We start from the raw sequence: 26,469 nt of genomic DNA, 5'->3' as shown, positions 1-26,469 counted from the left end.
TTGCTCGCTGGGCTCTTCGTCTCCAGGAGTTTGACATTCATGTCATTTATCGATCAGGCCTGAAGCATACGGACGCGGATGCTCTTTCCCGCTCGCCATTGCCTAGAGATAATTCGTCTGACCACGTCTGTGCCTACGATATGTCGACTCTTACAACTATCGACATGGCTACCGAGCAGCGGAATGACCCCTGGATCAATGCACTTTTGAATTTTCTCTCAAGTCCTACTCCTGGTCATTCCTCCAAAGCGCTCGTCCGCCAAGCACACCACTTCTCCATTCGTGACGGTCTTCTCTATCGCCGCAATTATTTGCTTGATGGACGGAAGTGGCTTCTAGTCATCCCGCGTCATCTCCGCGCCGACATTTGTGCTGCGTACCATGGTGACCCACAATGTGCTCACGGTGGCGTATTGAAAACCTACACACGCCTACGTCTGCGATTTTACTGGCGTGGAATGTACCGCTTCGTAAGACATTTCGTGCGCGCTTGCGAATCTTGTCAACGCCGAAAAACTCCTCAGAAGTCCTCTGTTTCGTTGCAGCCGTTACCCTGCCCTGCTCGTCCGTTTGACCGCGTTGGCATAGATCTCTATGGCCCTCTTCCGACTACTCCTGCTGGAAACCGGTGGATTATTGTGGCAGTAGACCATCTGACTCGCTACACTGAAACATCACCGTTACCCTCTGCCTCTGCAAGAGACGTTGCTTTGTTCATTCTCAACAACTTGATTCTTCGCCACGGGACTCCGAAGGAACTGCTCAGTGACCGCGGACGCGTTTTCTTGTGCGACGCTCTCGAGGCCCTACTGAAAGAATGTCGCATCATTCATCGCACCGCTACTTCTTACCACCCTCAGACGAATGGCCTGACAGAACGCTTCAACCGTACTCTGAGTGACATGCTGGCCATGTACGTCAACGACGCTCATTCCAACTGGGACCACGTTCTTCCCTTCGTAACCTACGCGTACAACACTGCGATACAGACCACCACTGGATTCTCTCCCTTTTTTCTTCTTTACGGGCGCGAGCCAACCTGCACAATGGACGCGCTTTTTCCCTACCGCCCTGATGTTTCTGAATCGACGCCACTCTCGGACGCCGCCCAGTATGCAGAAGAATGCCGTCAGCTCGCTCGTTCGCTCACAAAGGAAAATCAATGGCAACAAAAACACCATCGTGACACTGGTGAGGCGCCTTCATATGCGCCCAACTCCCTGGTGTGGCTCTGGGTTCCTGCCACAACCGCCGGCCTGTCAAAGAAGCTTCTTGCTCGGTATCACGGTCCATACCGAGTCCTTCAAAAAACATCTCCTGTGAACTACGTAGTTGAGCCCGTTACGCCATCTGCGGACTTGCGTCGCCGTGGACGCGAAATAGTTCATGTGGACCGAATCAAGCCCTACTACGATCCGTCTGTCCTTTCGGCACCATGAGTCGCCAGGATGGCTCCTTCTCTGCCCGGGGGGAAACTGTAGTGTGGTAATCTTCATCGATATAACCACTGACATGCGTCGCGTGCTGCCGCTCTCAAGGACGAAGAAGTTGTTCGCTGCCTTGCTCTTTCGCCACGCCTGACGCTTCGCTGCGAGTCTCCCCTGAGCGGCTGGAATCATCTGGGTTCACCGAATAAACACACCCCTACAATATATATATATATATATATATATATATATATATATATATATATATATATATATATATATATATATATATATATATATATAGGATGCGAGAACATTTAACGTACTTGGCCGCTTAAAAAATTATAGAGCGAAGGGTACGCTTCATTTAAAGAAACATTTTATTAGACTCGACGTTTCGACCAGAGGCTGGCCTTCATCAGGGGTGTGAATGCAAGCAATGAGAGTAGGTTTTAAATGCAAAGAGTGGAAAGAGAGACAGGTGCGCAGAGTACAATGGCATTGTGGGGTAAAAAGCAGGTGCAGGCGGGGAGTGGAAGAAAGTGCAGGTGGGAAAAAAAAAAAAGACGGCACATGGAAGGAAGCACAGAATACAGTAATAGGTATGACCCCAGGCGACAAAAGCAGGAATTGTGTGACCTTCATTGTGTGTATGGTGGGGGAGGCTGACATTTCTTTGGGCCACCTGCAGTAAGCTTGACTTGGCCATTTTGGGTGTGTTTGAGGAAGGAATTTACGGGGTAACTGAACTTTGAAGTGGAGAAAGAATACCAGGGCTCTCATTAATACCGGCATGCAGAGCATTAAATTTAAATATAAAGTACGATTCTCGCTGTTCCCGTTCGCGGTTGCTATGGAAGCCGCTCTGGAGCAGGAAAACTTTAAGTTTGTCGAATTTGTGACTTTTCTGTTGCAGGTGTTTGGACAGGGGAAGGTGGGGGAGAGATTTGCTGTGTGCGCGATGGTTGTTGAAACGAATTCGGAAGGGGTTCTCGGTCTGCCCTATGTATTGCATTTGACACTCGCCACACTCGAGCATATATACCACGTTCCTGGAGTCACAATTCAAATTTCCGCGGATGGAGTGTTTAAAATCAGAGTGTGTGCTCTGTGCCGTGGTCGTTGTTTGCATGTGTTTGCAAACTTGACACCTATTTTTTTCCGCACGGCATACAACCCACAATATCTGCTTTATCGATAGTAGAGTGTACTACATAATTTTGTAAATTTTTTGGTCGTCTGTATGTAACCCGCGGAACCACAGAAAAAATTTTGGAGAGGCGATCACTTTGTTCGATGATGTTAAAGTGTTTTTTTAGTATTTTGTTGATGTTCGGAAGGTTGTTTGCGAAAGTTAAGACCAGGTTTGAGCGGTGTTCATTTTGTGCTGCCGGCCGGTCTTCCCCAAATGTTTCATTGCGATCAATTAATCCCGCTTTTTGGATGACATCATCATTAATAGTTGGCGGATACTGCTGGTGTTTCAGAACCTCCCGCATACGGTTGGAATTTTCCTCGAAATCTTTTGAGCGTGAGCAGATTCGTTTGAATCTTATTGCCTGAGAGTATGGAATTGATGTTTTGCAGTGGCGCGGGTGGCAGCTTTTAAAATGAAGGTATTGTTGTCTGTCCGTGGGTTTTCTGTAGACATTGGTGATTAGTGCCCCGTCTTCAAATTGAATTAATACGTCCAGGAAGTTAATTTGAGTGGAGGAGTAGGTATGTGTGAATGAGATGTTGGGATGTATGTTGTTAAATGAGGTAATGAATTGGATGAGTTCATGCTCGTTTTCTGTCCATATGATAAATATATCATCTAGGAAGCGTTTATAAAAAGCTGGTTTTTTTGGGTACGAGCGTAGGAAGTCAGATTCAATGTGATCCATGAATATGTTAGCATAGTTTGGCGCCATTTTCGTTCCCATGGCTGTACCACTGATTTGTAGGTAATACGAGTTGTTGAATTCGAAGGAATTGAGTTTTAGAACCAGATTAGCGAGTGATGCGATGGCGGTTGGGCTAGGGGAGTTTGGGGCTTTGTGTTTTTCATATGATGTGATCAGAGCTTGGATCCCGTCCTCGTGCGGAATGTTCGTGTAAAGGGACACCACGTCAAGGGTCACTAAAAGGGCTCCTTTGGGGACAGTAAATTTAGATAACTCTTTCAGGAAGTGATTAGTGTCGCGTATGTAAGATGTATGTTTGGGAGGGATATGTTTGATGAGGGAATCGATGTAGTTAGATATTGGTTCTGTGAGGGTGCCAATGCCGGATGCGATTGGTCGACCGGGATGATTTTCTTTGTGCACTTTCGGGAGCGTGTAGAAACGCCCTGGGGACGGATCTATTGCCTCTAGTGCCTTTCTTACTCGTGGTAGTATTTCCCCTTTCTCGGTGAGTTGCTTTAGAGTTTGTGTTATAATTTCCTGGTGTTCGGCAGTGGGATCTGATGGGAGTAATTCATAAAAATTTGAGTTGTGGAGTTGGCGATATCCCTCGTTAATGTAATCGTCTTTGTTTAAAATTACTATACCCCCTCCTTTATCGGCAGGTTTGATGACGATTTCCGTTCGCTGCCTAAGGCATGTTAAGGCGTTACGTTCTTTTTTTGAAATGTTAGAGGGTCCGGGCCTGTAGGTCTCGAAAGCGCGAAGGATGTCCCGCTGTACAGCTTTTATGTACAAATCCAGATGTTTTTCCCACCCAGATCTAGGGGTCCACTGTTCCTGAGACCGGGGAAGTGAGGCAGAATTACTGTTAGGTTTTTCGAAAAAATATTCCTGTAGTCTTAGGGTTCGTGAAAAATTGTCTAGATCCTTAAGTAATTTGTATTCGTCATATATATATATATATATATATATATATATATATATATATATATATATATATATATATATATATATATATATATATGAAGGAAAGAAGCCAACAGTCGGCATCGGCACGTTGTTTTTTCTTCTACTTTGAGTCTAATTATCTTCCCCTTAACAGATTACATTACTAATTTCTGTGATTATCCAAGTTAAAAAAAAGAAAGACAAAGTATCATCCCCAACGCTTTTCTTGGCCTCGCCGACTGTTGGCTTCTTTCCTTCAGGTATTATAACGAGCACCCTCATTTCCCCTTGATTGATCTGCTTGTAGCTTACGGGGGTCTCGGTTCTGGCAGTCTTGAAGCCATAGGTAGCGTAAGAGGGTTCTAGCACAGCTTTCGCCCTTGCTCTTGATCACGTTCTACGTGACGCAGGCGGTAACAAAGGACGTCCCACGTCCGCCGCTATGGCTGAGGGTGGCGCTGGTGAACATTCTCAAGGTTCGTATACAGACAACATAAATACCCAAGAAAGTAGCAGGGGGGACAGCGGCCGATGTAGCTCAGTTGGAAGAGCACCGGACGCGTTATTCGGAGGTCGTGGGTTCGGATCCCACCATCGGCACGTTGTTTTTTCTTCTACTTTGAGTCTAACTATCTTCCCCTTAACAGATTACATTACTAATTTCTGTAATTATCCAAGTAAAAAAAAAAAAGACAAAGTATCATCCCCAACGCTTTCCTTGGCCTCGCCGACTGTTGGCTTCTTTCCTTCATGTATTATAACGAGCACCCTCATTTCCCCTTGATTGATCTGCTTATATATATATATATATATATATATATATATATATATATATATATATATATATATATATATATATATATATATATATATATATATATATATATATAGATATATACATATATATGCGCGAAGCATGGATAGTTGCAGTTCGCAGAATAAAGTAAATGTCTCATTTGCTGTAGTGCCAGTTTAATTCGCATGTAGTAGCAGTACTAGTAATCGCAGTCATGCCTCAGACTCATTTGAAAACTAGCTTCCTTAGACCAAGGCTTGCATGCCCTAACTAAAGCTGACTCGCTTGCTGCTTTTCACGTGTTACAAGGCAGCGCGCCTTTGCCTTCAATGTGAAATGAATTTGACAGTGCCACATGCAATTAGCACGGAGGGATTTGATCTAATTTGTTTTGACCCATTCCGAATTACCAACACAAGAACACGAAACACAAATAGACTACCGGTACGCTTCCGGCGCTTGATTGCATCGCTTCTCGTGTTTTTCACTATACGTTTCAATTTACTGACACTTGGCGACAGATTTCGGCTGTAGTTAGAGTTCGTAACAGAGACCAGCGATTTCAGCGGGGTCAGCTGAATTACATAGGTACGTGCTTGCAGCCGCTTTTAATGACATCTTAATAACAGCAATCCTTTATTATTAATTTTTTAGGCTTTTTTGATAAGCTTCTTTTTTTTTAGGGCTGCTGTGATATCCTTGATTTAAGGCTTATTTTGTTACAGATTTATAAAGCTAATATGCTTTTATGTATTATGCCACGGTCACAGTTACCACGTGAAAGGTACCTCAATTTGTGACATTTAATGTGGACTCTAAACGAATTAAATGCGCTTAGAAATTCCAACAGTTTCCCACTAGAAGTGCGAATACCTTTAAGCGTCAAAAATGATGACAAATTGTCTACTTTCCTCGACATGCACGTTTTAGGTGATGTCGCTCACATTTGAAGCTTACTTCGTTTCCACAGAAACATCACTGTCTTGTAGAACCTGTTCCACATTGTACACGTTAGGAAGTCGTCTTTCCCCTTTTCTAAGATTTTTACACCAAACATATTCCTCAAGTTTTCATATTTTTCAAAATCTCACTTTGGCCTGTACATTTCGAAATAAGGCGCCCCTGCCGCCTGCCTCCCGCGTTATGAAGATCCCGCCGAAGAGGGGCTGATTTCTTGCTCGTGAAGCGCCGCCTGACCCAGGTCGGGAATCTTATACTCAGGAAATAAGTTAGTTTTGCCGATCCCTACTTCGCAAAAATTGGTGGCAGGTGGTCGGTATCGTTCCTGGATCCATCAGTCGTTCGAACGAGCCGACTACTGGCCAAGCTACCGCCACTAAGACCACCCAAGGAGGAAGTGAGCAGTTTTCGGGGACGTCTGGTACGAGTCAACATCTACGGGACTGCCCTGAACATATAAGGTACTGGCCGCATCAACGCGAGCCGCATACGGTTTCTGGAATGTCGGAGGAAGATGTCGAAGAGTGGCTTACGCGTTACGGACGAGCAAGCATGTAAAACTGCTAAGACTCGACCATGCGACTGGCCAATATCGCTCTATTTTTTGCGAGCACTGCATCCTTGTGGTTTCAGAACCACATAGCTGTTCTAATCACTTGGGACAGTTTCAAGAGAAACTCAAAAATTGCTTCGGGGACTCCTTTTTGCGCAAGAAAAAGGCCGCCCGAACACTTGTTCAATGAGTCTAGCGGCCAGGTGAGACAAGCACATTGTGCATAGAAATGCTAAAGCTTTGCAGCACGGGTCACCGTTCCATGACAGAAAAGGATAAAGTTGGCCACCTTCTGAAAGGAAATCGTGACGATGTCTACAATTTCAATATTACGAAAGAAAACCTCGCCTCTTTGTACGGCATCGTCCCTAATTGCAGGACGTTTGATGTGTCAAAGACTCGGCGTATCGCTCCCAACTTCGGTCGTCTTTCCAACTTCGCACCCGCTGCCAGTGTCGAAGGTTACAATGGTGATGGCATGGCGTCCTTCATCCGGCAAATCGTCTACGATTTTGCCGCGAAATTCTAGCATACTAACAACCAGACTGTCTGCGATGAATGCTGGAATTAAATTTTGTCATACTACTGCATCTAAACGCCGCTTTTAAAACGAAAGCTTCACTACACCAGGTAGTTTGAGCCGCCGGGTATGCACGGTTTTCACATTGAGGGAGATTTAGAGGTTACACTTATCTGTTAGGCCTGGTTGTCGCCATATGAATTTAGGGCACCATTACGGAAGCCACCGATTCGCCCGTTACCACGGCCAAGGTCAACGTCAAATAAGGTCACGTGACCTGGTCCGTGACCACTGTCAAGGTCAAGGTCCAGGTCATGCGACCTGGTAGTCGCGTTGTGACTTTGAAGTATAGTCAAGAAGGCCACCAAGAGGCCCGTGAACACTGTCAAGGTCAGTGGGACATGAGGTGTTATCAGTGTGATGAGAATGTAGAAGGCGTAGAGGGGTGATAAGTGTATAAATAAGAGCCCCCGTGTTTTTGCTTGGTTACAACAGTGCGCTAGATGGAGGAGACTCGAAGGCACGTTGGAATGAGGCCCTGAATAGGCTGCGCTCAGAAGAGATCCATGAAGAACGGGCTGTACGTTTGGGGAAACGCACAATATGTTCAAGTTAAGCTTGGCAGTGGGCATAGCCATGTATATACACGAAGTATTCGCTTCCGTTCAGGCGTAAACAAAAATGAACCACCAGCTAATGTTTTTTTTGAATTAGCAACCTCCTGAGCCGAACTAAACTACAATCGGTTGCGACGTAGTACCGGTAGCGATGTGGCAGATACCACCTACAGGTCGTGTTTTCAAGGCACTGCGTGGAAGACCAATTACTTGAGCTGCGAAGTTACCACCCTTCGAACGAGTTAGCTGTTCCCGCGCCTCGCCGCGCTGCATCCCTGCAATAACTTCCCGGTCGACCAACTCATTGTACGGGCCCGATGTGTTAATGTTGTTGTCGTTGTGGGCATATTCCCGGTTCTGCCAGCGTCGGGAGAAACATGGCCAACATCCACGTCCCTATACAAGTCCCTGTGATCAATCTTTCGTGGCATTGCACGACTACCAGTCCTGGAACTCACCTCTTTCCCGGCCACTGCGACAATTAACATCTCAAGGAACACTCCGAATTAACCCACTCGCTTCCGATCACAGTTCCGCACCGCCTATTAAGCGACGCCGTTCACCGTCGCCCAGCTGCCGCTCTCTATCGCCACTTCCGGAAGTGGCGATACAGCTTGCAATGTACAGCCGTGCTGACTTGCATAATACTGGCCAGTAGAATTGATGCCGAGTTCGGTAGTATGTACAGGCGAAGTCCAAAACGACCGAATGCAATATCGTGCATGGCGTGGAGGACAGCGCCATGATGGATTGCAGAGACGATCATAAGCAGGCGGGCGCCCTCAACTGAAGAGTTCTTAAAAAGCAATCCTTCATGAATAATGAACGTATTTCTATGTGCAGACAAGCGGGCTTGGTGGAAGAATTGTCGAAGAGCAGGATCTGTCCACTGTTCTTGCTTAATTGTATCTATACAAGGAAGCTCTACGGAGAGGGGAGATTGACAGTCATCGAGGTCGTCATTGCTGCTTGCTCTATTGTGTCGAGAGAAGCGGTACAAATACTCCGCGTATGCGTGTCGGCGGCCGCTTTCTCAGGACAGTGAATTCGTATTCCTCCAGGCCCAATGCCAACGACCGAGTGAAAAGGATGGATTGCGAAGGCCAACAAGCCAAAACAAGGAGTGGTTATCCGGGACGATGTTGAAATGACGTCCATATATATAGATATGGTTGAAACTTCTGGACAGCAGAGAACTACCGGGCACTCTAAATCCGTTACTGTGTAGTTCCCTTCCGATTTGGTCACAGTACGGCTTGGATACGCAACAACATGGTAGAGGACGCTATGAAGTTCAATAACAAACACACCGTCGCCGATGCCGCCGGCAGCCGTGTGAACTTGGAGGCATGGTTTTCACCTTGAGCGATTTAGAGATAAAACTTCTGGGTCACTCCTGGTGGTCGCCATATGACTTTGGGGCATAGTCACGAGGCCATCTAGTGGCCCGTGACCACTGTCATGGTCAAGGTCGCACGACTTTGTGGTCGCCATGTGACTTTGGGGCATAGCCGCATATCCCAGCAAGTGGCCCGTGACCACTGTTAAGGTCAAGGTCACCTGAGCTGACATCTGGTATGCACAGTTTTTACCGTGTAGGAGATTTCGAGGTCAAACTTCTGTGTTAAGTCTCGTGGTCGTCATGTGTTCGGGGCACTGTCTAGTAGGCCACCAATTGACCCGTGACTACTGTCAAGGTGAAGGCCAAAGTCACGTAACCTGATGTGACTTTAAGGCATAGTCATGCAGGCCACCGAGTGAACCGGGAACACTGTCAAAGAAACGGTCATGTGAAGTGACTTCAGTGCGACGTGAAAGCATAGGGCGCTGGAGGGACTACAGTGTACAAATAGGAGCCCCCGGGCTCCTGCCGAGGTTACAAATGGAGGAGGACGAACACGCTGCTACAATAGCGCTTGGGAAAGTGAAGAAGGCACGTCAGAATGTGGCCTTGAAAAGTTGGCGTGCCAAAAAGACCAATGAAGAACCGGCTTTACGTTTGGAGAAACGCACAAGGTGTTTATTGCAATGAGCGTAGCCATGTACATGATGCTTTCGCTTCCCTTCAGTGTTAACCAAAGTTAAACCACCAAGTAATGTTTTGAATCACAAAATATCGCAATGTCTGCATTTTTCCATTTTCTTTTAGTATTGAAGAATATATTTCGGACAGTTTCATTTTTCGTCATTATTCATTGTAAATGTTTGTTTTCATTGTCCTTGCCCTTTGTCCACAGTGTTCATTTTGCAGGTACTTTACGGCTGTTAACAATTTTCAGGTCCACAAATTGAATTTTAGCTTCAGAAAAGGCAAGCAATGCATATCGCACCTACCTACAACTGTCCTCACCTGTTTCTATGTACTTCATTCAGTTCCATACATCACAGTTTTCTTTAATCCGGCCCTCAGTTTCTGAAGTAAATGAGAACAGGTCAAGCGTATCTAACACCATTTTTTTTTTAATCGCTTTAATCCAAAATGCATGAAAATGTTGTAGAGTGCAGTGTGGTTCCTATGTTTTCACGTTTTTGTGCCCTATGTTGAGCCTGCCACTTGCAGTTACTGATCTCATTGCACTACGTATGTCGCAGATTGGGAGCCCACCACGACGGTTATAAGGAGTCAATAAAATGCGAGGCTAAGTATGGTTACGCAATGAACCCCTACGCTGGTGGCATTCGCAGCTACCTCTTTTCAAAATGCAGTGAAATTGCTATTAGAGACTTTATAAGGTAAGATTTTTGTCGATAATATTAGGTGATCAGTGATTCTCGTTGATGGCTAGTTAATATTTGCTCTACTCCCCGCTTTTAAATACAGCTGCTGTTAACAATTCTGATATAGCCTACGGTGGTGTCCAAATAATTTTATCTAGATTATTTCCAAGGGAAATATATGCGTTTGAAATTCATCCTAGAGCTGTCGCTTAAGTATGACCTAAGAGAATGAATGTCCACTATGTAGTCACGAGAACATTTTTCCTGACGCAGTCTTGTAGAAAGCAATCCTTATTTTGACTAGAAATATGAACTTGAAGTATATATATTATTAATAATAGTAATTGGTTCACAGGGAGGGAAAGGCGAAGTATCTCTCACACTTGTTGCTTTGGACACCTGAACCGCGCAGTAAGGGAAGGAAGGAAGGTGGGAATGAAAGCGGATAGAGAGAACGAGGAGCCGTAGTGGAGGGCTACGGAGTAATTTCGACCACATTGGGATCTTTAACGTGCGTTGAAATCGCACAGCACACGAACGCATCTTCGTTTCGCCTCCATCGAAACACAGCCGCCATGGTCGGGATCGAAGCTGGGTACTACGGCACAGTAATCGGGCGTCTTACCACTGCACCAACCCGGAGGGGCGAAATATTTAGGCAATGCTGACATTCTGCACAGAAGTATACTGTGGAAATCGCATTGCTGTGTCATCAAAGATACTAACAGCACCCAAGAGTGCAAGCTCAGCAATGGCAGCTGAAATTACAACGCGAATTTTCGAAACAATGAGAGTTTCTTTGGTATGCAGGAAACAGCTGGCCAACAGCTTGCTTGATCCCTGTAGGGGGTTTAACATTTTTTAGCATAACACTAGGCATTTAGTGTATACTTACGAGGGCAAGAAAATGCTATAAGCTCTATCAACCAAAGATTATACCATAATCACATTCCGCTTATATGTGTTGCCAGTACGGGTCTTCTAACGCTCCTGCAAACATCTTATTTGGTTCTCAGCACAAGTATTCAACGGACACTGATGAATGTTTTGAATAGACTCTACAATCCACTGGATGCGTTTGTCACTACGTTTAAGAAAATCTCGTGTTTCTGTCAACTTCGATGATAACCACCCGCTTGACGGCTTTCGCGAATCGGCGCAATACGTACAGATTTAATAACATATTACTGTTCTTCCCTTTGTTCAAATCGTAACCTCTGCGTGTTATCCGCTAATGATACAGATCACTACAAAGAAAACAGTAGCCTACTTTGAAATGTATTGTTGAGATACAGAAACCGTCTGCTGCTTCGCCCGGTATAGCGCGCACAATTTTTTTTTTGTTTTCGACCATATGAAAAAAATGCCAGAAAAGGAAAGGAGAGGAATGGCAAAAATACAACAAATTCCCTTTCGCAAATTTTTTCAAAGCAAAGCTCCACGGCACCAAAACTGTAACGAGTTAGGAGCTAGAAAAATTTGATTCAGGCCGGTTTTCTGTATACCATGTTTTTTTATTAACGCAGAAAGCAGTATCAGCCCTCCACTAGAGCTAAACAGCGTTAAGTGTGCTGTTCCCAAGATGCACCATTACATTATTCGCACAGACCGCTTGAATACCAAGCACGTCAACGGTGGTATATTTGGAACATAGCAGATATTCTGTATGTCTGCAACATTAATCAAGTTTCTGGCGTTAAGAGACAGCCACCACCGTGGAGACAGCTTCCGGAGAAATCTTTATGTACTGTTTTTATCTGCGTGACCCCCATTTTCTCCTAAGTCATTCGTTAGTATTGCTGCAGGCAAACATGTTCATGTAAGAGGTGTGCGATACAACCTGTGTTCCACATTTAGCTTCCCCGTCTTACTCTTCGCTAGCATGTCCTCGTGACTGCCGAAGAGACAGTTATTCTGATGTAATTCCTTCCTCAAAGCACTTTATTTAATAATACTGAAATGTTTAGAAGGGCATACATTACGTTTTTTATTTACTTGTACTAGGAATTACGCGTGAAAAAATAGGGACAAAGTGATGGATAAGCGTAATAAGCTTTAAAGCCTACTGGTCTGGAAGAGACTTGATTTAATGATCTTCGGCGTCGCAGAAGCAGCTGGAGAGAGAAAGACGAGCCGTCAGCCACGCACTTTAAGAATAAACCGAAGACGCAGCCACACCCACAATGCTAATCGGGAAATGCACAATACTATAGGATGGGCTACATCTAATGGTGTGATTTGGGTACAATGGGGAATGGCGCTGAATGGTACAATGGTGCTATTTAGGTCATCAACATTGAAACTGCCATCCTCTGCTTTTGATAAACGTTTGGTTCTGTTATGAACAATTCTGTGCAGGTCGAAACAGGGTAACTGTCTGAAGGAGGTCATAAGCTTTTCCTGGAAACAATACTTACCACAGGATCATATGCCGCAGCGAGGTGGGGCCTGGAATGGAACTAAGTACTGCGAACTATACTTCCCTAATCGCAATGCGTCGTATGTTCCGGTTAGTGCTCTATTTTTGTAATATTTACTACCTCTCTATAGTTACATGGAATTGGTACACCCACAGTAGGGAATATTTGTACGGCAGCAAATAAGTCACCCAGGGACAATAACCATGTTTTTGCATGCTGGTTTACTACGGAAGTCGAGCCATGAACCTGCCCGGTTATAAGTGCATGAATCGGTATCTGTATTCGCGATTGGAGCCGAGAGGTATCATTTTTCCCCCGTAATAACATCAACGCTTTTTGCTACACCAATAATATGTAACCGTATATTCTATGCCAATATAGAGATAGTGCCGAAACATCTGAACCCCTTCCGTACAAGTGTCAGGCAGTTGACGCAAAAAAGGCCAGGGAGTAACCAGCTTGGAGATTAGCTCAAGAAAAACATTGGACCTGCTCTTCCTTTTTATCTTTCGATCGCCATGCGTCCTGCGGTATCGTCAAGTCAGAAAATATATGTAAATGGCTAGACTGGTCTGCAGTCATAATTAATAGAACTGATTGTGAGTTTGCATGCTAAATATTGGGAAGCAGTACACGATTTAAGTATCGCCTAAATATAGCATGAAGCGGTGATTTCGCAGAATAATAATTGAACATAGAGCATGTCATTGACCGTTTCGTCTAGAACGGGATCTTTAGAACGGAACCATATCTGGAGCGCAGCTGCTCTTGAGCACTGTATTATGCACGATCTTCCTTCATGTGGCGAAAGCATATATCCCTCGATTTCAGTAATTTCAACAGTTCTCAAAAGCATGGCGTGCGCTCTACTAATCTTTAAGGTGCATAACAACGCTGACACTGGTGCTAGACTTCGTAGAAATCATGTGCGACCTCGGGGGTCATTCAGAACTTGACCTGTCACTCCAGTGCAATACCGCTCACAGTGAACAATATGTAATATGAGAGGCACAATGCTGTCTCAAATAGAGAGCCCTGCAAGCTGTACTTGATCAGTAGACCAGATTCTCACAATACATTGATGCTGCTGTTAAATTGGGCCAACTGGCAGATATGCGCACGCTCGCCTCAAGTAACCCACCTGCATAGTCGAGGTCTGCGCTAAAAGAATACTTGCACTCGCCCGCAAACCCTTCGAGCTGTCGTGGCTTATAAAGAGAATAAGAGGGCGTGTCTTCCTGCAGTGCCTGTAGCAAAATTAAAGTAGCTTGACTTATGAAAATGACAGTAATTATGTGATAAGGATGTATTGCGAAAATGTATAAAAATTATACCACTTTACGAAAAAACATATTCCATAAGCGTTGTAGTACTCACATATATATGCCGATGTTTTCGTTATTTCGCATGAGTCAGATATCCCTATTTTTCAGACAAACGGAGAGGACAACTGCAGCTTTCGTTGTTCTATCCCCATGAAAACAAATCGCTGGGAGAAGGCACTCGTAATGGCTCCAGACGGGTCCCCTTGTCACAAGACGGATTCAAAAGGGGTAAGGCATATTCGTCTTCTCAAGTGCCAATGAGTGTCAAATGTCGCAATCGCCGACGCGCCCTAAGTTGTACACAGCACCGCCCCCTTGCTATCCGAATACTGCAGAAGCACTCAACAGCATTATATTGCTTCTCTAAATTAAATGAACTTTAAGCAACAAAGTTATAAATGAATCATTGGAGCGAGTGAGTGGATCTAATTAGCTTGACAGCTATATGCTTAAGAGAGCAATGTACTTGGCCTTTTATGAAAACGTTAAGCTTACTAGCATAAAAAAGTGTCCATAAAATGCATAAAGACGTGGCCGACATGAGTTGCAGTGAGAATAAATTATTTTTCTCTGGCTTTTTCCGGTGCAGTTTTGTGCTTACTTAGCGCTCGACTGCAACGTTCCGGCAATCACCATGCGCGCAAATGATCATTATATGGCTTCTGCTCTTCTGTAAATGTGTAAAATTTTATTACACTTTCACTTAAGGTTGATAAAGGGCAGTAAGTCACTAAGCAAAGCTGCATTGAAAATTTTAATTTTGTGAGTGCTTTAGTTCTGGCCTTAACTTTGGCAATGTATTTCAAGACATTCTTTAAGGTACTGCAACAAAGAAGTCATTTATAATGAAAATTTCTTTTCTTATCAGTGACGTTACTAGAGTGCGTCAACAGAGTTCGCCAAAAAGTGTGTTGCAGAGGTGTCATCAGAACAAGTTTCGCATGTCTGTACCAGATGACACTAAGAGAAAAAACCGCTGCAACAAGGTTTCGAAACCACGCCAGGGATCCCGCACGAAACTTTTGATCGGCTCACTGTTGTAGACACACTAAAAAAATGAATTTAGCTTAAACATTTTATTTCCTTCCTCTTCTTGTTCCTATCAAATCAAACATTATGGTTACGAAGCGTTTTTTTACTGCATCTATTACTGACATATGTATTAAATATATGTAGAGAACTAGCTCTACATGGAAGTAAGATGCATGGTATAAGAATGTACAATCGTAGTCGTTCTTCAAAATTCATAAACTTGCGCGGACAATGTCTGACCTTCGTTTCTTTACTGCTCACGCATTTCCACTCTTCTCCTCACTGGTCCGCATGCTTTTTTGCTGCCGCACGTTGCCCATGCATCCCAGCAACGTATAGCTCTTACGGAAATGGCAGTTTTGTCTTTCATTTAGGAGGCTAAGTGAAGCTTCCAGTGCATCGGCCTCTTGTGGTTGGTTCTTATATCACTCTCAGCACACGAACACAAAAGTAATAAAAATGATTGAGAATTACGCTCCGCTATTTTGCGGCCGAGATTATTCGACGTGTTCAGTATTGTAGGTGAGGGTTATCTTATTTGTAGTAAGATATTGGCGAAAAGTGAGGTTACTCTCCGTCCATTCACAACGTAAGTGGAGACTTGAGATTACTTGGGGACATTTTAAATTAGCTTCACGGCTGCCTGCTACTACGCAATAGTTTTATTTTAGGAACATTGTATTGAAGCGGTTGCAGCAGCAGCTGCGTTAGTTTGTACAACATAAATCTGGGGTAGCCTTTAGTGAGAGCTTCGCACAACAGCGATGTTATGCCAACTTGCTTTGTTTTAGTTGTGATTATTGAGAAATGTTCCAAAGACATCGCGGCACATGGCTGAATATTCAACCCTCCCGTATATTCTCGCATGGTGAGCAGAGGATGTGCAAGTGAATAACCCATCTCCTAATATCCTGTCATAAAGAAAACAATTTGCGAGAATGTGCAGAAGTGGTTAATGATCAAACGATGAAAACGCGCAGGTAGTGTTCCCGTCTCCCAGGAGTCAATATGGCGTTAACTCTTTCCTCAGGTGTTTGCCATCTTCCCATTACCAACCTGGGCTTTAGCGCAAGTATTTTGAAAATTCTTGAAGCGGCACAGATGGGAATAGAAAGTTGATTTTCTACAACTTATGGCATGACGCCCCAAGCAGACTGAAACACCTTGTTATCGAAAAGCCCTACCGAAGGATGACCTGGAAATTTAAAACAATGCACTCATGGTCATAGCTCTGCGCGTGTAATGGGCAGCTTCCGATGTCGAGTATGACATACATGTGACAAGGATGCTAACAAACTACTTCTTGTCTACGCTGTTAACGAACTTCATGAACTGCACTTTTTGAGCGGGGGCGCCGACAGCTTTTTGCAGCATTGTCACCGCTGACATGCAACTCCTGAGAATTGAATTGACAGAGGACCTTCAATGCACAGCTCTGAACATACTGCCCTATCTTGTCACTTCATTCCTTCCAGACCACCTATATATACATAAAGACCTCATGACGGCAGAGCGTCTCATGTAGCAGCACCTCTCCGGGCATGTCGTGGACGCATGCGTCCTTATTTCATGTGGCTTTATGGGAACCTCCTGCTAAATCGCCGCCTCGCTTTCCTGGCGACACCCTGGACACTAATCGGTGCATGCTCTTTCTGTGGACTGCAGCTAGGACACACGGCCACCCATTCTCAATATCATTATTCTGCCAGATTCACTGTTAGAACGCTTGAGGGATTTTTTCAAGCTGCCAGGCATACTATATTGCGTATCCAAGTTCCTCAACCCAGTGCTATCGAAGGGCAGGAGCAATTTGAGCTGACGCTTGCTAGAATGATAAAATTTCAACAGTACCGTGCAGCGCAGTGCCTTCTCGAGGTCAAGAACAAGATTTTCAAGGAGATTTAGGTTAAATTACAGAGAAGTTTCTGGAAGACTGGAACCGCCCCGTGACCAGTTTGCAAGTATGTTGAGGGAGAAAATATTTGAAAATCTAAAAGCTCTGCTCGCGTTACGCATTAACCCGCTAACTTGTGTGTCCTTCCCATAAGGAATACCCGAGTGGCAGCCGAATCAGTAAGAAAAGGAAATGATTGGTAGTGTGATGAAAATTAAAAAAACTGGCGGCTACTGTGAAAAACTTCTAACTTCTTCTAACAAACTGGCACACATTATAAATGAATCCTCCAGCGCCAAAGCGTTAGCGTTATACTGCAGAGAAAACAAACGCTGCACTACCAAGCATGTCTTTGTAAAAATGCCAAACTGAGATAGATTTTGCTGACTTCGGGAAATGTTCACATAGGACAGACGAGTGACTGTGAATGAGCGGCCGTGAAAGCACCGAACAAAAGTTAGCGCAGCAGAGAACGGGAGTCTTGCGTGCCATTGTAGCAGACATGTCATGAAATGATTTCCAATATTTTGAGAAATTACATCATTTGCCATAAAAAAGATTGAAGGCACGTACAAATATAGAGGAAACTTAGGCTCCATCATTAAGCGTTTAGCGTCATAGTGCGGGCATGAGATATAAAGCCCCGCTTTAACAAAACCGTATCAACGCGCCACTATGGCCTAGTGGTGACGTGCCTGATTGAGAATTCAAGTGCCCTGGCAGGCTGATACTGATATTACCCACTTATATTGCCACACCGCTGACCATCTTCTGGCGCCACCAAGTGGCCGAATGGCTTGGCACGTGGCTAAGCTTCATCCTCGTCTCTCTCGAGTTTTTTCGCTTGATTAAAAAGGGCCAGCTCGGTTGTTGTGCTGCTTGCTACGTGTGTTGGTGACATTTGGTGGAGGTGCTGGGTAAGATCCCATGTACGTTGCCCCCGAAGACGTCAGTGACGCTGCTCATCAACGCGTGGACGCGACTCCTGTCCATAAAGCCAGCCGTCGCCTGCGAGGCCTACAACCTGAGTTTGAACCGCTGTCCACCCCGCTACGAACCATGACATCCACGACGAGCAGCCAGACAAGCCAGCCTTCCAGCAACGCCCCACCGTTCGTCCTTCTCGCACCGCGATCACCGCCATCATTTCATGGTGACCGGTTAGAGGATGTGGAAGACTGGTTGGCCAGTTTTGACCGTGTGGCTGCATTTAACCAATGGGACGACGAGCGGAAGCTAATGAATGTGTACTTCGCGCTGCAAGACTCGGCCAAGACGTGGTTCGAGAACCACGAGGCATCCTTTGTCAACTGGGCAGCCTTTCGCCGTGAGTTACTTACAACATTCAGCTCGAGTGCACGCAAAGAAAATGCAGAGATTGCAATTCGTTCAAGGTCTCAACAGTCAAATGAGAGTGTGGCCATGTTTGTCGAGGACATGATGCGGCTTTTCAATCGGGCCGACCCTACCATGCCTGAGGCAACGAAGGTACGGCACCTCATGCGCGGGGTGAAGGAGCAGTTGTTCGCTGGCCTCATTCGCGACCCCCCAAGAACTGTCGCAGATTTCGCGAGAGAAGCTACCAGCATGGAACGTTCCCTGCAGGAACGAAGTACCCAATACGGCCGCCAGGCAAGCGTAGCGGCCACACCCTGCTGTGCGTCCGTGCCAGCAGCCAGCGACGAGGCATTGCGGGAGCTTGTGAGGAGCATTGTCCGCGAAGAGCTAAAAAACCTCCACTTGAATGCTCCCTCTGCAAATAATTATTCTACCGTCGACGTCATCCGTGATGAAATTCGGCGAGCGGTGCAGCCACCACCACCACCAGCACCACAACCGGAGCCATGCATCATGACTTATAGTGATGTCTTACGTCGACCTGCTCCCGAGCCAAATCCATTCCGTCCCGTTGTCGGACCACCGCCTCGCTACATGCGCCCCGTCGAGCAGCAACAAGATCTGCGCCCCGTCGAGCCACAGCAATACCAGCGTCCCGCTATCAGCAAGGCGCACTTGTGGCGCACGCCCAACAGACGACCGCTCTGTTATCACTGCGGCGAACCTGGTCACATTCTTCGCAATTGCCCATACCGGAGAATAGGCTTGAGAGGATTTCCACCAAACGCGCCTCGACCCCGCTATGGCGAAAGACCACAGGAGATTGAGGAGTACCTGGCTGCTAACGAGATGCAGCCAACGTCACCACAACGGCGGTCGCGATCGACATCTCCGAAGCGTTTTGCTTCGCCCACTCGGTACTCTTCCTCTGGGCAATTCAGAGGCACGTCCCCTCACCGGGAAAACTAAACACGGCGACCTCCGGGGGTGGGGCCGCCGCTACGTTTCAGATTAAACAGCCTCCACCCGACGATTTGACGCGACGGCCCGAGCGGCGACGACCCGATCCGATGAACTTACCGACGTGCTGCGAACGCATTGTTTCCGGGGAAATTTTTGTAACCGCTGACAGTTGTGATGTGACCGCACTTGTGGATACCGGCGCCGATTTCTCCGTCATGAGCAGCCAGCTAGCCACGGCACTCCGTAAGGTTCTGACGCCTTGGTCTGGGCCAATGATGCGTACCGCCGGTGGTCATGTAATGACGCCGATTGGCATGTGCACTTGCCGCATAGAGATCGGCGGTTTTACTTTCACTGGCACATTTGCCGTATTACAAGAGTGCTGCAAAGATCTGATTCTCGGCATGGATTTTCTTCAAGAGTATGGTGCGGTTATAGACCTTCGGGAGCAGCTCATGGTATCGTTTTCAACGAAGCGAGCCGTTGATAGCAACACGGACTTTCGGAAAACAATGTTGCGTGTCTGTGACGACCACATAACGATCCCTCCGCGTGCGAGCAAGTTCGTCACAGTCGAATGTGATCATAGCACTGGCACGAGTGGCATTGCTGAAGCTAACATGTCACTGCTTCTAACTCGACAAGTTTGTGTAGCTCGGGGCCTTGTCGAACTTGTCCGTGGCCAAGCCAACGTGCTAGTGACAAACTTCACGTGTGAACCCCAACATTTGACGGCGAACACGGCGGTCGCTTATTTTGAAGAACTTGGAGAATGTACAGGCCAGTACGCTTTAACCAACACGTCAGACCCCGACAATGCGACGCCTACAGCCATTCAGACTGATGTGAACCCGCACCTCTCGCCCAGTGAGAAACGCTGCATAGATAATCTTGTCAATTCGTTCCGAGATTGTTTTGCATCAACCTCCAAGGTCCGACAGACGCCACTAACGAAGCACCGAATTATAGTTGCCGATGACCAACGTCCACTATGTCAGCGTCCTTACCGGGTGTCTTCAAAAGAACGTGATGCCATCCGCCGCCAAGTAACAGAAATGCTCCAGGACGACGTTATCCAACCGTCGACGAGCCCCTGGTCTTCGCCTGTTGTCCTCGTGGCAAAGAAGGATGGAACCTTGAGGTTTTGCGTGGATTACAGACGCCTCAACAACGTCACGAAAAAGGATGTGTACCCCCTGCCACGCATAGACGATTCCCTCGATCGCCTTCGCCATGCCACTTACTTTTCGTCCCTTGACCTCCGCAGTGGATATTGGCAAATAGAGGTTGACGAGCGAGACCGTGAGAAGACCGCTTTTATTACGCCAGACGGTTTGTATGAATTTAAAGTGCTCCCGTTTGGCCTGTGTTCGGCCCCTGCCACATTTCAGCGAATGATGGACACTGTACTCTCTGGTCTGAAGTGGCAGTCATGCCTCGTATATCTCGACGACGTTGTGATTTTCTCGGACACGTTCGACGAGCACCTGAAACGTTTGCGCGCTGTCTTCGAGGCCATCCGATCTGCCGGTCTCTCTCTAAAACCCGAAAAATGCCACTTTGCTTTTAACGAGTTGAAATTTCTCGGCCACATTGTCAGTGCTCGAGGTGTTAGCCCAGACCCAGAGAAGACGGCCGCTGTCTCTTCATTCCCCAGACCAGCGGATAAACGAAGCTTGCGTCGATTTCTCGGCCTCTGCGCGTACTATCGTCGGTTTGTTAACAATTTCTCCAAGATCGCTGAGCCTCTGACCCGCCTGACAAAAGACTCCGAGCCGTTCTTTTGGGGCCCCGACCAGGAAAACGCTTTCACGGAACTCAAGTCCCGTCTCCAATGTACGCCAATACTTGGCCACTTCGACGAAGAGGCCGACACGGAACTGCACACGGATGCCAGTAACGTTGGCCTCGGTGCGGTCCTTGTTCAGTGGCAGGACGGTGCAGAACGTGTCATCGCTTACGCCAGTCGCACTTTGTCCCGTTCCGAAGTTAATTATTCAACTACCGAAAAGGAGTGCCTCGCTGTTGTGTGGGCAGTCATGAAATTTCGTCCGTATTTGTACGGTCGTCCGTTTCGTGTCGTGAGCGACCATCACTCTCTGTGTTGGCTGGCAAACCTGAAAGATCCATCGGGTCGGCTTGCTCGATGGAGCCTTCGGTTGCAAGAATTTGACATTACAATCGTGCACAAGTCCGGCAAAAAACACAGTGATGCTGACTGTCTGTCCCGCGCCCCTACTCCCTGCCACGCGGACGGCTCCGACGACGATTCCGTTTTCCTTGGTGTTATCGCGACGTCCACCTTATCCCGAAAGCAGCGGGCTGACTCTGAACTTTTACCCCTAATTGAATACCTCGAAGGAACCGTGTCATCTCCTCCTCAGCTCTTCAGGCGCGGACTGTCGTCATTTTGCCTGCGTGATGGTGTGCTCTACAAGAAGAAGCCGTGAGTGCCAGCGGCGGAAAACACCACCCATTAAACCAGCTGGGCTCTTACAGCCTATCGATCCCCCGAAATTCCCATTTCAACAGGTCGGCATGGACTTACTGGGCCCATTTCCGAAGTCCTCCATGGGTAACAGGTATATAGCGGTTGCCACTGACTACCTTAGCCGCTACTGTGAGACCAAGGCCATTCCACGTGGTACCGCAGATGAAGTTGCGCATTTCTTCATTCACAGCATTGTACTCCGTCATGGTGCGCCATCAGTCGTCTTAACTGACAGAGGAACCTCGTTTACGTCGGCGCTCACGAGTGAGGTACTTCGACTCAGTGGCACCACCCACCGCAAGACAACAGCCTATCATCCTCAAACTAATGGACTGACTGAGCGGCTTAACAAGACAATTGCCGATATGATTTCTATGTATGTAGACGATGATCATGGGAACTGGGACCGGATTCTGCCGTACATCACGTTCGCATACAACACTGCACTCCAGGAAACAACACGCTTCACTCCATTTCATTTGGTTCATGGACGCGAACCCTTGACTATGCTGGATGCCATGCTTCTTCCAGATTCTGCTCCCTCCACTGTCGTGGGTGCTGACCAATTTATTCGTGACGCAGAAGCTGCACGCCAGCTTGCCCGACAGCGAATTCGGCACCAACAAGTACACGACGCCCAGCGCTACAACCTGCGACACCGAGAGGTGAATTACACGCCAGGCGACCAAGTCTGGGTATGGAGCCCAATACGGTTGCGAGGGCGCTCTGAAAAGCTTCTGCGGCGATACTTTGGACCTTACGAGGTGCTCCGCCGCCTCAGCGCGGTGAACTACGAGGTGCTACCACAAGGCACTGTACGCTCCTCTCGGCAGCCGAAATCTGAAATAGTTCACGTTGCCAGAATGAAGCCCTATTACAATCGGTAAACCAATTCAGGATCCAAACCAGAGCCAGAGACTTTCCCGTATTACTTGCCCCGCTTTTCGACTATTCCCCTACGCTTGCGGCATCGGGTCGATGCCCCTTGGAAGGGGGGCAATGCCACACCGCTGACCATCTTCTGGCGCCACCAAGTGGCCGAATGGCTTGGCACGTGGCTAAGCTTCATCCTCGTCTCTCTCGAGTTTTTTCGCTTGATTAAAAAGGGCCAGCTCGGTTGTTGTGCTGCTTGCTACGTGTGTTGGTGACAATATTAAAGTAGATGTCCGAGTTGGCAGCTCGTGTCAAGCGTAACGTCACACAACCCTACTTCCAATCACCGAGCAGCCATTTTAGCTGTGAGCTTCCAACTGTCAGCACCAAGCTCATCATTTTCGCTCACAACACAGGTACCAACACCAACGAATTTTCTGCTGTTTCCGCCTCAAATATTTTACTGTTATCGCTCAAGTTCATTTTATGCCGAAATAAACATTTAACATTAAAATATTTTGAAGCTATAGCGTTAAATACCTGCGGCCTTTCATATAGCGAATTTTTGACATGCGTGTATATGTTCCCCATCTCTAGCGATCACATCTAAGGAATTTGATTTTAGTGACCGGTCGTAGCTCGGCGCATGTGTTGCTGTGACTGAGCGGCATGTGTTCTATAAATGTAGTTCCTAGTCCAGCGACTATCCTGTCAAATTGTTTTTGCGTGCGCGTTTGGTTTTCGTTCTTTTTTTGCCTGCAAAAATGCTTTCTAAAGCGCGCAGCTAATAAATACCCTAGTAGAAATGGCGGACAGTCAAGAGTGACTAATCGAATAAAGTGCATATTAAATTTAGTTGTTTCACTTCGGTCCGCAAAGTCGTTCTAACTCGCGTCTTATTTAATCATTAGTACCGAATCTAAATCTTTATTCAGTCTTTAAAGCATACCTCTTTCATGGTGTCAACGAAGCGACATATAATAAAAGCCCCGTGTATTACTCAATCATTCTTATATCTGACCTAAACGGGTGAACGAAAGCGAATCACTCTGACTCGAGCTGCTCGCGCTTCGCCACCCAACAACCCCATCTTTTCGAAAAGTCTAGGCTTGAATGGCGATGTGGGAATGGTACGAGCCTTTCCGTAGTTTCTTAATTTATAACGGTAAGTGGACAGCTATTCTGTCAACTGCTGCCAACGACTACTCATATTTGATTGCAAATGCTGCCTAGCGACCTTGACAATATGATTTTCATAAGCCTCGTGGGGACAGCACCTGCCTCCTGGACGGCCTGAAAAAGTGTAGGCTTTTTTGTAATATGTCATTAGCTGATAGTGCATCCATAAAGGCGCACACGGCAACGCCGAAAGAAAGATATTTGTAGATGAGCTATGCAATACAATTCCTGATATGAAAAAAAAAATCCTCTCTTTGAAGGCATTAGCGTGACGAGATAGGAGGCAGTACACAGGCAAACCCTATTGAAAAAATGGTATTTTCTCACACAATCTCACTGAATTCACATAAGAAATCACATACAAGTCGCATATAATTGCGTAATATCTCATAGTTTCTCGTACATTATCATAACTTATGTAAGATATTTTATGATAAGTATGCGCACCGTAGGAGAATCTATGCAATTAGATGAGATTTTATGAGGTTATTGCCCCGTAGAACTTTTGGCTTTTCTGTAGGGAACACAGGACGTAATTCGACAGACCTAACTAGCTGTACAATGTTCCTTTGCAACATTCTGGATGAAGAAGCGGCACTGTGTCCATCACGAGGCACAAAGTACTGATTTTTTAATATAGCACTCGACAATCAATTTTCATTTCAGCAATATTGCATTGCGCTTAAGTAACACATTTCTCATCTAAACCTACCAGGACTTCTTTGATACGAAGCCGACTCCATAGTTTCTGCCAAAAAAGACATTTAGAGTCATGGCGGTAATAGCTTTTACAGTTGGGATTAACGTCCTGTAGCGAGACATAGCTTCCGAGGCACGTCGTGTAAGGAAGCTGAGTAACAGTCGAAATCACATAGGGTATGTCATGTGAACTGACAGCACCGGATAGAATGTTTTATATTGCCCCGCTGGAAATACAGCTGCAGTCGGTAGGGCTGAGTTTCAGTCCTCATGCACAAAAAAAAAGGTTGATTTTCCAGCAAAAGTGCTACACAGCCAAAATAGTTAAGGTTGTACGCTTAAATTTATCTTGCTCCCACAGTTAGCCTTCAATTCGGACGTCTAAGATAAGCTACGCGCATTTTGCACACACCTTTTGTAATACAGGAATACGGCATGCCTGGTTATTATAAATCCCCAGTGAGTATACTAAGACGTATGAATTCATATCTGCCAGCGTGCAGCAGCTTTTATAACCTCGCCGGATGTTTCATTGACTACCAGATACTTCAGAGTGGAAAAAGCTGTCAGATACCTCCCTTTGGAACGACAGCCTCCCTTAGCCTTCTCAGATTTCCATTCTTCGTAATGGTGGCGCAAGAGAGAAGCTTCATAGAAACAGAAAGGCAAAATTACCCGTCTGCTTCATTATTAATTTGACATAGGTCCTAAAATAGACGTAAAACCTTCCATGGCTATTTCCGACTTAAGGAATCGATAAAAATTTACCGAGTTTTATATATGCGGCGTCGCAAAGTGTACTCAAATGAGACTAACAGATGATATTTTGCTTTTGATCTTTTCAGAAATGCATAAACGGCTTTTGTATGTGATGAAAACTGCGAATGTTGCTCTGCAAATGGAGACATTTGAGCATCTCACTTTTTTTTTCCTTTTATTACATGTACTAAGAGCAAGCGAATAATAAAGCGATATATTTGTGTACCAGACTTCGCAAGAGGCCTAGTCAAGTGAGCTGGTCTCAATATCATGCGTTAAGAATTATGGTTCCAAGGTCACTTATACATAAAAGTGGCTCTCTCATAAAGCAGCCTATAGGTATAAGCACTCACATGGCAGGCAATGACAGACAGCTCATGATTAGTGGCATTAATGTAAGAAACAATATTTGCCCGGGCTTTCTCCAAATTTAAAGTAAAAGATCCTACCTAGTAGGCTGGTGAAATGTATACTGGAATGATTGAAAAATGCACATTTTCGCGATTGTTGCATTTTTGCCATACGGGTTAAAATGAGCGCTGGAAGGTCCGGAAAAAAAAAAACGTGTGGGCACTTACTGGGAGCTCTCGTTCAGCGCGCTTGTGCTCCTAAAAACGACGTCCTGCATCAATTATATAGTTGCACCTATATTTGTCCACGCAACTCAATTGAAAGGTAAGAGGTTTGCAGTAAAGTACTCGTGTTTGGTACAAAATGGAGGAAATCGCACTGGCTGCTTTTCAAATAAAATAAAATGAGCTTTTATCTCTTCCATATGTGCATGTAAAGAACCTGCATAAAAAGTATTGCGAAACGAATGTAGGAGAACGAACTTTGAAACCTTAATACAATGATTCGCAAAAGATAAAACAACGGAAGTGTTGATCACATGTAGTGCCAGCAGCCCCTTCGTTTCATCAACCGGCTTGAAATCAGGCTCTTGTGAGCCTTCAATATCCCTGCGGCTTAAGGGATTCCCCCGCATATATTGTAGGCTTACACAAGGGAGCGGAGCACGCTTTCCCGTCAAAATTACAATCACGCCTTTCATATTGACGATGTTATTTG

The 26,469-nt window shown here is 45.9% G+C and overlaps 1 protein-coding gene across 5 annotated transcripts in view; it reads left to right on the top strand.

The window, feature by feature from the left end:
• Positions 1 to 25,639, top strand: part of LOC146173728 (venom metalloproteinase BumaMPs1-like) — a 50,473-nt gene extending 24,834 nt beyond the window's left edge. For 3 of the 5 annotated variants that reach the window (XM_084584306.1, XM_084584309.1, XM_084584305.1), the window contains 4 exons: positions 10,303 to 10,443; positions 12,787 to 12,937; positions 14,282 to 14,401; positions 25,488 to 25,639. In XM_084584306.1, coding sequence (XP_084440432.1) covers positions 10,303 to 10,443; positions 12,787 to 12,937; positions 14,282 to 14,401; positions 25,488 to 25,514 — 439 coding nt within the window. In that variant the 3' untranslated portion in view covers positions 25,515 to 25,639. The remainder of the gene's footprint in view (positions 1 to 10,302; positions 10,444 to 12,786; positions 12,938 to 14,281; positions 14,402 to 25,487) is intronic. The other 2 variants (XM_084584308.1, XM_084584307.1) reach the window with 2 other exon arrangements.
• Positions 25,640 to 26,469: the final 830 nt, after the last annotated feature.

The sequence above is a fragment of the Amblyomma maculatum genome, chromosome 11 (genome assembly GCF_055883805.1).
Source record: "Amblyomma maculatum isolate TAMU_Amacu chromosome 11, ASM5588380v1, whole genome shotgun sequence".
Lineage (NCBI taxonomy): Eukaryota > Metazoa > Arthropoda > Arachnida > Ixodida > Ixodidae > Amblyomma > Amblyomma maculatum.
This window is presented reverse-complemented; position numbering and strand designations above follow the sequence as displayed.